Consider the following 12,812-nt stretch of genomic DNA (forward strand, 5'->3'; position numbering starts at 1 on the left):
CGCTTCTGTTATCCATGAGTAAACACATTTGAACCATATTGTAATACAGAGTGCAAGCACATATTTACATTTGTTACTTTATTGGTTGTAATACAAATGTGCCTTCAACTAATATTGAGGTTGAGAAAAAAAATGTCAGGATAAAGAGGTCACTAACCCTGACAGTTTACTGAGGGTGTAATGAATATTGAGCAAATGTAGAGGATTAAGAAAGGCATTGAGATAATATGTTCTTTTATGTCTTTAGGTGAAATTCCTTGGCTGAATGGAAAGTGGAAACGAGACCACAGTGAAAGATTTCATTCTCTTGGGACTGTCTCAAGACAAGCAGCTGAAGGGGCCCCTGTTTTTGGTTTTTTTTGTTATGTACTTAACCTCCTTGCTGGGAAACCTAACAATTATCCTAACAATATGGATGGACATTCATCTTCAGACCCCCATGTTTTTTTTTCTTAGTAACCTTTCCTTCCTGGATCTTTGCTATTCATCAGTCACTGTGCCAAAAATGCTCTTCTCTCTTCTAGGATTGAGTACATCCATATCTTATGCTGGATGCATTACACAACTCTATTTCTATGTTTCCTGCTGCAGCACAGAGTGCTTGATTTTATCAGTGATGGGCTATGACCGCTATGTAGCAATATGCTCCCCTTTGCATTACTCCTCAATCATGCGTAGAAATGTGTGTCTGCGAATGGCTGTGTTACTCTGGATAACAGGATTCCTTACCTCTGTCATCCATACCATCCTTACAGCAAGGCTCCCTTTCTGCAGGTCTCATGGAATAAATCATTTCTTCTGTGACATTCCACCCCTTTTAAAGTTGTCTTGCTCTAGCACATTTATAAATGAGGTTGTTGTATTGACTGTAGGTGGGTCCCTAGGACTTAGTTCCTTCCTGCTTACGCTGGTTTCCTACATTCATATTATCTCATCTATTCTTCAGATACGTTCAGCAGCTGGAAGACGCAAGGCTTTCTCCACTTGTGCTTCCCATCTTACTGTTGTCACGTTGTTTTTTGGAAGCATCAGCTTCATGTACATGAGACCTGCATCCAGCTACTCCTTGAAGCAGGATAGAGTTGTATCTGTGTTTTATGCTGTTGTCACTCCTGCATTGAACCCCATTATATACACACTCAGAAACAAGGAATTTAAGAGAGCCTTAAAAAAAGCAGCAAGCAGAAGCATAGCCTCTTACTGAAGAAGTCATCATTTATTTTTAATTTGCAGACCTCATGTCTCTCAAAATCAAAAGAATATTAAAGTGATAAAGAAGGCAACCAGCTTGAAAGTATGAACATTGTGTTGTGTAAATTATCAAATATTTGATGTGATAATCCAAAGACTAAGGGCCTCATTATGAGTTTGGTGGTGCGGGAGTGGGGTGGTTGACCACTCATGCACCCCCAAAGCCGAACGCTGCCCACCCACCAGATTGCAATGCAAATCGTTTTCTCGCGGGCAGGCAGTATGGCAGTCCAGCGGTGGTAAAAAGTAAGAGTGGGCGGACTTGGCATAGTGCCTCTGCGTGTAGCTCCATGGAGTTTGAAAAAAGCTCAGTGGAGCTACGATGTGCTCTGCTCTCTCCCTTCCCATCCCAAATTCTTTAAAAGTGATAAAAGAAGGCACTTACCTGCTTTTCTGCCGCCTCCCCTGCCTAGCCCCTCTCCTTCTTCCTACTTGCGTTCTTCTTAATTGAAAAAAACACTACTTTGTATGTCTTGTGCGTGCACATGTGCACTCGCAATACGTACATGATGAAGGATGCGAGAGGAGCAGGAAGGAGAGCGACCAGTCAGGGGAGGCAGCAGAAACGGAGGGGATCACTGAAACAATATCGATGTCAAAAATATAGAACTACAAGAATAGCGAGGTAAAAATATAGAATACAAAAATATCGAACTCCTATCTCCAAACAGGTAAATACAAAAATATCGAATCAAAAAAATCGATGTAAAAAATATAGTTAGTCGATTTTTTTTAAATGCTTTAAATTAATTAAAAATTAATGAAATAATAAATATAAATAACTTAAACCTACTTACATAACCTTAAAATTAATAAATAATTAATGTAAGTAAAAAAACATACAAATTGATCTGTTAATACATATATATATATAAACGTAATATTAATAACAAATTTACAACATTATTACCGTAGGATAGCGGAAAGGGTAAAATTTACTATTACCACTCCAGTGAGTGCAACAGTAGGGAAAGCGTTGGATAGCATAGGGGTAAAAATTACTATTCCCACTCCAGAGAGTGTAACAGTAGGGAAAGCGTTGGATAGCGGATGGGTAAAAATTACTATTCCCTAGTCCAGAGAGTGCAACATTAGGGAAAGCGTTGGATAGCGTAGGGGTAAAAATTACTGTTCCCACTCCAGAGAGTGCAACAGTAGGGAAATCGTTGGATAGCGTAGGGGTAAAAATTACTATTCCAAATCCAGAGAGTGCAACAGTAGGGAAAGCGTTGGATAACGGGAGAGTAAAAATTACTATTCCCACTCCAGAGAGTGCAACAGTAGGGAAAGCGTTGGATAGCGTAGGGGTAAAAATGACTATTCCCACGCCAGAGAGTGCAACAGTAGGGAAAGCGTTGGATAGCGTAGGTGTAAAAATTACTATTCCCACTCCAGAGAGTGCAACAGTAGGAAAAGCGTTGGATAGCGGGAGGGTAACAATTACTATTCCCACTCCAGAGAGTGCAACAGTAGGGAAAGCGTTGGATAGCATAGGGGTGAAAATTACTATTCCAACTCCAGTGAGTGCAACAGTAGGGAAAGTAAAGATTTAATATATTAATACAAATTAATTAAATATCAATACCAAGAAAATATTAATTAAAATAAATTACCAATTTAATATGATATAATAATGAATCAATTACAAATACAAATTAATATTAATAAAGAAAATTAATTACCTATTAATACAAATTAATTACCAATTAATTAATACATTAAAAATAAATAAAATTAATAAATACAAATGATTTACTTAATTACAATTAAATTACTTCCCCCCCCCCTATTCCCCTATAAACCCACCACCCACTACAGAAAATACATTAATAAAATTAACTTAGTTATCAAATAATCAATTAATAAAAATAAATTACCAATTAAAAATCAATTATTAATAATTAAGTAACAATTCAAACTGAATACCAATAAATAAATTTACATATTTAATTAATTACAATTAAATTACTTCCCACCCTATTCCCTTATATACCCACAACCCGCTACAAAAAATAAATTAATTAAATTAACATAATTATCAATTAATCAATTAATAAACATTAATGACCTATTACAAACAAATACATTACCAATTAAAAAATAATTAACAATTAATTCAAAATGAATACCAACTAAAAAATTAACATACTTAAATATTTACAATTAAATTACTTCCCATCCTACTCCCCTGTAGACCCACAACCCGCTACGGAAAATAAATTAACAAAATAAACATAATTATCAAATAATTAATTAATAAAAATACATTACCAATTAAAAATTACTTAACAATTAATTCAAAATAAATACCAATAAATCAATTAACATTTTTAATTAATTACAATTAAATGACTTCCCACCCTATTCCCCTATAAACCCACAACCCGCTACGCAAAAATTAAATAACATAAAAAAGCACTTTAAAAAATTAGATATTATTAAAAATTCAATATATTTAAATACCTATATTATATACTTTGACATTTTAACTTTCTATATTTTAAAAATCGATATTACTTACTTCAATATTTTGACTTTCTATTTTTTAAAAATCGATATTACTTACTTCGATATTATGACTTTCGATATTTTAAAATTCGATATTACTTACCTTCAATTCGATATTTTTAACCACTATAATCTGTCCATTCGATATTATGTCCATTCGATATTTTTCACTCGATATTATGTGCATTCTGTATTTTTCCTTCGATATTATGTCTGTTCACCAAACGGAGGTAAGTACCTACTTTGATCATGTTTAAAGAATTTGGGAGGGAGGAGGAAGCAGCTAACTCCACTCCGCCACTGAAGTGGAGTTTTGCCTACCTCTGTTTTGGCAACGGAGCACAGGGTAGGCAAATCTCCTCAAACTCCATTGGCGGACCGGCGTTGCCCACCCAGAGTTAGAGAAAAGGCCCAATGAGCCCTTTGTGCTGCCCTGCCATGAGACCACCACAGCGTGTTCCAGCATGGCATGGACTGTGAAGTCCATGCTGTTCTGGAACTGTAGGGATGTTTGCACACAGGGGGGCAGAACACGTGCACCCCTGCATGCACCTACCTGCATGGGGGAAAGAGGGCCCTGTATGGCGCCTTTGTTTCACCACTGCCTGCTTTTACATGGTGGTGCTGTCAGTGATTGCTTTTAACTAAAGCAATCTTTTTTAATAAATGCAGCCCTTTTTCCTTAAAGGAGAACAGGATGTGTTTAAAGAAATGACAAATTACACTAGCCTTTTTTCAGAAGCAGGCAGTGGTCTTATGGACCACTTTTGTGTAAACATTCACAAAGGGAAAAAGTGTTCCATAGGATCCTTTTGAATTTGTGAATGATTTACCACCTCCTTTGAAGAAGCAGTGAAATATTAATTTAATGTGGCTGGATTTTGGTCGCAAAATATAGGTTCAGATTTACTAAATGCTGGTCACAAAATACTTGTCTCAATTTGCCACCAGTATTTTGTGCCCACAGTGCTAATTTGTGAAGTAACCTATGTATTACTTTGTGATTTGCAAATTGCAGATTCCTAGTGGGTTGCAATTTGACCTACCTCATAAATATTAATGAGGTATGTCGCAAATCGCGACCCACTAGTAATCGCAGTCATCACAGGGATAGTGCCCTTTTGAGCTCAGCAGACCCCCCTTGTCTGCCTGCTTTAAAAAATATGTATATTATCTCTTTAAATGCAGCCCTTTTCCTTAAAGTAAAACATGAGTGTGTTTAATCAAAAAATATGAAAAGTTTAACTTTCTTTTTTTAGGAGTAGGCAGTGGTCCATTTGAGGATGTGGAAAAAGATGACTGTTTTACAAATTATATTAGGTCCTAAAATATTTATACATAGCATTTCATTTCAGTATTTGGAAGGAATGAGCTAAACACTCTTGCACATGTTACCAAATCACAGTTTGAGTTTGATACATCTGAAAGAGTCTTTGCAACATAAAGACGCTGCTTACATCTATTCTGTTAATACATCAATAATCGTTTATATCTGGAAGGGATGCCCTTAACACGCCCGTTCCAAATACTGATTTGGTATCTATTCCCAAACACAAACAGCAATTCAGTAAGATTCTTTAACATTTTACCGAATCGCTGTTTGAGTTTTGAGAATAGAAAAATGCCAATTTTGAGGTCAGGAAAGATCTGATTTATTGAATAGGAGCCTTACCTACAACGAAAAAGCTTAGTACATGAAGGAAATGGTTGCCAAAAAATTATTTGTGATTTCGAGCTGTCCTTGCTGAACACTTTGCAAATGATATTACTCTATCACAAAACTGTTGGTTGAGTTAGTATTCCTTACAAAAAACAGAAGACAAGAGGCATGTGGCAAAACAGGAACAGTTAGTTTAATTAAACAGTTGATTTGGGATAAAAGTTACAGGTACTCAGTCTAAGGACTGTCTCCATTTATATTTGGTTGGTGTCCTTCTTATATACAAAATATAACAAGTCATAACAGTTTATGGCAAACCGTAAATAGTGAGCAATGTTGATTGTTGCCTTGGGAGTCAAAAATTAGTGGTAAAAGGGTTACTACAGGTGGGTCTTGACATCGCTTGGCACAGTGTGGCCAATGGTGAATGTGTTCAGATGTCTGGCAGGGGAGTGCATTATCACTGAGTGTGCTTGGTCCTGATTGGCTATGTATTCCCTACTCATGTGGCATCTGACTGTATGGTGTTTTTAGGAGCACGGGTCCCCCCTCTGGCCATGTGTGCTTTATTGGGGCAATCTCCCCTGACCACAGTAATTTCACTGCACTTCTCTGTGGGATTGATCAAGAGTTTTCTTCCTGAGTATTTGCCTGCCAGCTTTGCACCCTCCCACCTGTGACTTATCAATCTGCAATTACCCGGGCCTAGGTCTCAGGGCCTGCCTAACTACATATTTGCAGGTTAAGGTTGATGTAGAGTTCACAACAGGTGATTTCATTTCCATTGATGTATGCCTCGTTTTCCATATTAACACCCCCTAGTTGGTTTTGCTCCCCACCTTTCATGAGCCCTTGAGGGCCCTGGGGACTGCCAACTCCCAAGGCCGGTTCCTGCAGTGTCCTGGGGTGCCTACCCCCGGGATACTGCTGTGTGCTATGGGAGGGCAGGAGTCTTGCGGCTCCTGCCCTCCCATAGCACACTTGGTATGGATTTTGAAAGAGAGAGCAGGGAAATCTGTTCTCTCTTTCAAAATCCAAACCAGATTGCTTTTCCACATGGGGAGTTGCATGTTAACAGCTCCCCATGTGGAAAAGCAATTCTGGCTCCCAAAGGACATGGGGAGCCGGCAGGACCGTGGGGGCATTGGGGCTCCCCCCACAATCCCCTACATTTTTATAAGTCCCGGGGCATGGGGTCCCTGGGGATATTAGAAATTACTGATGGGGCAATTTTTTTATGGTCAAATTAGGAGTCGCGCACCAAGCGCGGTGCTCAGTGCGGCTCCCTGGTGTGCACGCGTTGGATGCATGACTTATAATCTGTAGGGTGCGCGACTCCAGCGCGTTTGGTGCATGACTTCTACGCATTTGGTGCATGACTCTAACACGTTGGGTGCATGACTTCAAGCAAAAAAAATCACAATTTTTCTTTAGATATACATCAAGCTTTTGTGTTAAGTTCTTAGGTGGCTCTAAAAAGAGCCCATGTGTTAATTGAGTGATTTTGGTACCTACAAGTAAGTACCTATGCAGAGTCTAATGTTCAAGTGGAAGACGTTTACCCTCATCTGTAAAATGTACACCATCTCTCCTATAGATGCCATGCATATTGAAATGTAGATTGTTGTGGTAAATGGACCCCATTCTATAATCTCGGAGAAAAGCAGAAACAGATTTATTGACATGTTTCCTAGCTTTCTCAATCTGTGGACAAACTTGATTGGACCAGGTCCATTTCTGCCTTTGGCATATGTTAGCATAGACAAAGGCAGTTTGGGGGAAAAGTGACATCAATTCTGTAAAGATGTCCTTTATAAGCATTTCCAGACCCCAGAGAAAGTGCCTAGGTCATTGCCACTACAGTGCACAATTATGAGGTTAGGGTGTAGGAGATGCACAAAAGGATTTAACCAATGGCATCAATTGGAGCCACTTTAACCCTCTTTATCCAATCCATTTAATGTCTACATTTAATGTCTACATTTGGTAAACCTAGGTCTTTGTCCATGTTTTTGTTTTGTTTTCTGCATACCTTTGGCTCCAGAAAATATAGCTGTGTCCCACAATCCACACTCTAAGCATCTTGAAGGGAGGTCTGGATGCACTGAGATGGTCTCTGTAAATGAAATGGCAGTTGAAAAGGCAGATTCCTCTAAAATGGTGGATAAGATGCAGTTATGAAGAAAGAAAAGAAATGATTGGTTGTTTGATAACATTCAACACTGAAAACTAGGGTGTATGTTTCTGTTTTTTAAAAGCATGATCCTTATTGATTAACAAAAGCTGATTGAAAGGAACTTTACATAGGATAAGCTAATATGTTGAAAAGTCAAGCACACTTGCTGTTTTAATTTTCAACATTGTGTGGTGAACTTGTGACCTGTGTGCTCCGTTAAGTGTTCCATGAACTGTTTCTATCATAACAGGGAGAAGGCAGATTCGGGCAAATTTATGTCACTTGGAAGGGGCTGAAATGTGTAACCAATAGAAATGGGTGTTTGCTTTTGAGTTAATGTGGGAAGCAATGCGCAAGGTGCATTTGTAATGTTAAGTTGTCGAACCTTCATCCATCATGATTGGCTTTTTGGAGCTGCTTTTCTGTTTCCCATGGGTCCTTTGTCATATTCCGTCCACTTCTGCTTCCTCTGTTTGTACCGCTGTCTTTGCTGCTTGTTTTTTCCTGGACTTTTCCTCAGCCCTTTCCTCTCTGTCCCTATCCTCTTCCCAGTGTCTTGGGAGTGAGTGTCACTTGATGTTTGCCTCCCCGTTCGCAGGAGGCGATATTCATCTAAAAAAGTCATATGTCCTTTACCACTGTCTTTGGCTAGTGTTTTCCTTGTTGTGGAACTGGATGGATCTTCGGTATCACTACTTGTTATGGAGTCTGTACCACTTGTGGCAGCTGTCATCTCTTTGTTTCTCCTTGTGCCAATTTCTCATACAAATGGTCGTACTTGTGGCTGTAAGTTAATATTCTGCCCGCCTCATAATCAGTACAGTCTCTATGTAATTTGTACTGTTTTTGCACCTTTATGTCATCTTCATACAACGTCACTTTATGTTTCAAGTCCCCCACATATTTGTTAATCAGTTCTTGTTTTTTTTGTGTTTTCATATCATCCTCCAATGATTTCAACTCTTTCAGAATGTTCTCCCTGTTCTCCCAGACATATTTTATTAGGATCTTTAGCATTGTTTCAGAGCTCCTAGCAGAGTTTCCCAACCACTCTTCAAGCATTTTAGGATTTGGTGATTTATATGAGGGAGTAATATAAATGCTTATTTTCCTTGGGACCATCTGTTTTTCTAAATAGTCCTGGAGGGAGATTGCCTCCCACCATTTTGATGTTTCTGCTTTCTTAACTTTTTCCAATTTTTTTAATTTGTCTTGTACTGTAGTGTCTTTCACCATTGGTTCTCTTTTAGTTTTGTTTTTGTTAGGTGCTCTCGCAAACAGGCTGAGGGCAGCTGCCCCACTTCCCAACTCTTCCTCCAATTTCTAAGAGTTACTTGTGCGCTTCCTAGGTAATATCTAGAACAACGCTGTCGTCTGGTTATGCTTCATGGAACTGAATCCACTTACCTTTGCGTATGGGAAGTTACTGCTGTCTTAGAGGATAATTGTATTCCAGCGTGTCACAACTATGGCACATTCTCAATCACTATACAGGGCTTTAGTGAGCTCTTTGTAGTATTTCTATTTCGCTCTTCTTATTCTTCGCTGATTAAATCAGTGTAACTTGGTCTGACTCGTCAACGTCCTGGAAGTCAGGCTTACGGCATTCCATATGGCGGGAGTAGAACCTGGTCCTGTGATTGTACCATCAATTACCAGTGTTGTTTCTTACATAAAATGCAACACCCATGTGCATATCTGGACCCCGCAGGACAATGGAACAGACCCTGTAATTGTTCATATTATATACACATATTACCTACTGGTGGTCGCCAGTAGGTAGTTATAGTTAGGACCTACTTTCCATTGCAAAGGCATTTTGCCTTGCCTATATTATTGGCGTTGTTTCATAAATCTCAATGAAATTTTCTCAAAAAAGTGTTGAAATAGATTCTATGTGTCATGGAACGTTTGGGGGTTATCTGTGCTGTTGGAACCAAGAAACAGGAGTGCAAAAAAAGGGTGCATTTATAATGTTAAGTTGTCGGACCTACAGCCCAAACGGCTCGACAAAATTACACCAAATTTGGCAGAAAGGTAGATGTTGTTACACAGATTGTGCTTTTTGTTATTTGGTGCAAATCCGTCCAGTAGTTTGTAAAAAACCTAAGCCGAAAATATAGATATGTTTCTGGTCCAGGGATATTTCCAAAATGAATTGCTCCAATGGGAATGCTCTGATTGACTGGATGCAACCTAAACAGAAAGTTCCTGCTGACATTTTATCATTCGGGAATGGTTCACAGGGCTGAAAATATGTGTGAAAGCTAACATAAGGGGTCAGGTCGGGGATATTCTGCCCCCATTTTTTAGAAATGGGTGTGTTAGTGACACAAGTTGTGTCTAAAATATATTTTTGTGATTGCGCGCGATATTTGTGATTACGCTGCGGTCGCGAGTGTTGCCCCATGTGCACCATCACAGGGACATCGCAAATATCACAACAACATTGCCAGTATAGGTGGCAGCATAAAAATATATATGTTTGTACACACTCACTGGTTACTGTCACACACTCATGTACACACTCACAAACTCACTTATACACCCATTCACATACCAACTCACACACTTATACATCCAGTAACATACCCACTCATATACTCATGCACTCACTCACATACCCATTCAGTTATTTATGCACCCACTAACAGACTCACTTGGAGTGTAATTAATCCATGTACAGCTGTCACGATATCCAGGTGCTCCAACGCTTCGCAGAGGCAGTACTGACGAATGTCCCGATCACCCCTCCACCGGTACCCTCGCTTCAAGAGCAAGTCCACCAGCAGCGGGGAAAGGGGAAGTGGACAGAGAAGAGAATACCTGTACTTCGACTGGCACCCTACTTCCAGCGCCTGCTATTCCTCACGCTGCCATTTCTGTAGGTGCCTAATACACAGAAGGGGAAAAGAGAGAGAATATGCCACAACCTTCTTACACTGTGCTGACTATTCGTAAATGATAAAGGAAACTTGTCCTACCAGTTTCTGCCCAGGTATTTGCCTCTCTTCTATATTTAGGAATGTTATCTGACTGAACTTCCTGCAGTGAAGACATATACGAACATTAGTGTTTCTACCCAGATTATTTCTACACTCGCACTCACTCTCTCTATCAACCTGAATTGTACCTGTGAAGTTCTTCGTCAGACTTTGTCCTTGGGGTTCTGTGCAAGATATCCTCGGGTCCAAAGTGCCAACAAGGTTCACTGAATCTCTGAAGCACGCAAAAAGGATAAGGGAAGGTACAAGGGGAAGGAAAGGCAAGGATATGCGCAAGGGGGAATGTCCTGCGGGGAAATGCGAGTGGAAGCAATACAGTTTGTATATTTGCAGACTTGACGAGAAGATGTAACGCCTTACTTGTAGAGTTTAAGTTTCTCTTCAGCGGAATACTCCACTACGTCGCGTCTGATCAAGTCCTCCTCGACACTCGCCTTCTCCTGAAGAACCATAGGATATTGGGATGACAGCTGTCACAGCCCTGAGACAGCGACTGGGAACTTCGTCAGACCAAGGTGCCTCTCTGAGCAGTGAGAGCGCACGACAAGGATTACTCTCATGAAAGGCTCTGAAAACTCTAATTCTATGATACTTAGTACGCCTTTGATAATTGTTGTTATTCTCCCGTCATGAATTATTGACGCGGAGCAACAACCGAAACAAGCTTCTCGAACGGAATCTTAGTTGAAGTGCGCAGTTAGGAGCGCGCGCCTTCCAGACGTCCACTAGAGGGCGCATCTATCGAATACAGTAAATGGAACATTGAGCGGCCATCTTAGGGAGGGGAAATATATACAGACTTAACAGTACTTTCATTCAATGACTCGGATTACCTCTGGAATCTCTCAGTCTGCCAGAGGAACAAGGAAACCACACATTAGATCGTGCCGAACGAGGCCAGGACAGGGAGCTGACCAACCGTCTTGAGGAAGCTACAGTGGCTACTCGGTGAATCCTGACAGTACCCCCTCTCAAGGACCGATTCATCGGTCCTGGTTTGTGTGGAAATCTGGAGTGAAAACGTTTCAACAGTTGTGGAGCGTGAAGGTTGCTAACCGGTTCCCAAGACCTTTCTTCTGGGCCAAACCCTTTCCAATCCACTAAATACTTCAATTTCCCTTTTACATACTTAGAATCTAAAATATCCTTAACCTCATATTCAGGATGCCCTTGAACATTAAGTGGATCTGGAGGATTTGTAAGCCGTATAGGCGATTGAACCTTTTTCAGCAAGGATACATGGAAAACTGGATGTACACCTATCTTGGCCGGGAGTTTCAGTTTTACAGTAACTGGTCCTAACACCTTTTCGATAGTATAAGGACCCACAAATCTGGGTTGGAACTTTCTGTTTCCCTTCAAATGTAAATTTTTAGTGGACAACCACACCTGATCTCCTGCTTGATACTGTGGGGGTTTTTTCCTATGTGAATCTGCAAACTTTTTATAGGACGCCTTAGCTTTCTCTAAATTCTTTTTAGCTGATTGATGCAAAGAACTCAAATCTAAAAGGGCCCTCTTGGCTGCGGGGACATCTAACTCCTCTTGTAACACCATAAAGTTAGGATGTCTACCAAGGTTCAAATAAAACGGAGAGTAACCAGTAGAGGCACTCTTCGCATTATTGCAAGCGAACTCAGCCATCCACAGCTTTTCGGACCATTCCCCACCCTGCTCCAATAGGAATAACCTCAAGTACTGTTCTAATTCTTGATTGGTCCTCTCTGTCTGCCCATCGGATTCTGGGTGGTAACTAGTGGACAGTCTCCCCTCAATCCCCATCCCCTTTAGGAAGGCCTTCCAGAAGTGAGAAATAAATTGGGGACCTCGGTCTGAGACCACTATCTTAGGGATACCATGAATTTTGACAATATTTTCGCTGAATACTCTAGCTAATTGGACTGCCGTGGGAATTCCTGACAAAGGGACGAAATGACTCATCTTTGTGAATGTATCTACCACCACCAGGATGGTATCACATCCCTTGCTCAATGGTAGGTCTACGATGAGATCTAAGGAGATGGTATGCCAAGGAGAAGGGGGAGTGGGCAAAGGCTGTAACAATCCTTGGGGAGCCTGTCTAGTGGGTTTACTCCGAGCACAAGACTCGCAAGACTGAACATACTTTTTGATCTGATCGGACATTCCAGGCCACCAAAAATAACGTTGCACCAATTCTTGAGTCTTGGCTATTCCTTTGTGACCGGCTAAA

The 12,812-nt window shown here is 40.2% G+C and overlaps 1 protein-coding gene across 1 annotated transcript; it reads left to right on the forward strand.

Annotated features, from left to right (window-relative positions):
- The first annotated feature begins 265 nt into the window (after positions 1-265).
- Positions 266-1,204, forward strand: LOC144752714 (olfactory receptor 5V1-like). Its single transcript, XM_078640573.1, has one exon. It carries the CDS (start codon positions 266-268, stop codon positions 1,202-1,204), a length of 939 nt encoding a protein of 312 aa, XP_078496699.1.
- Positions 1,205-12,812: the final 11,608 nt, after the last annotated feature.

The sequence above is a fragment of the Lissotriton helveticus genome, chromosome 5_1 (assembly GCF_964261635.1).
Source record: "Lissotriton helveticus chromosome 5_1, aLisHel1.1, whole genome shotgun sequence".
Classification (NCBI taxonomy): Eukaryota; Metazoa; Chordata; class Amphibia; order Caudata; family Salamandridae; genus Lissotriton; species Lissotriton helveticus.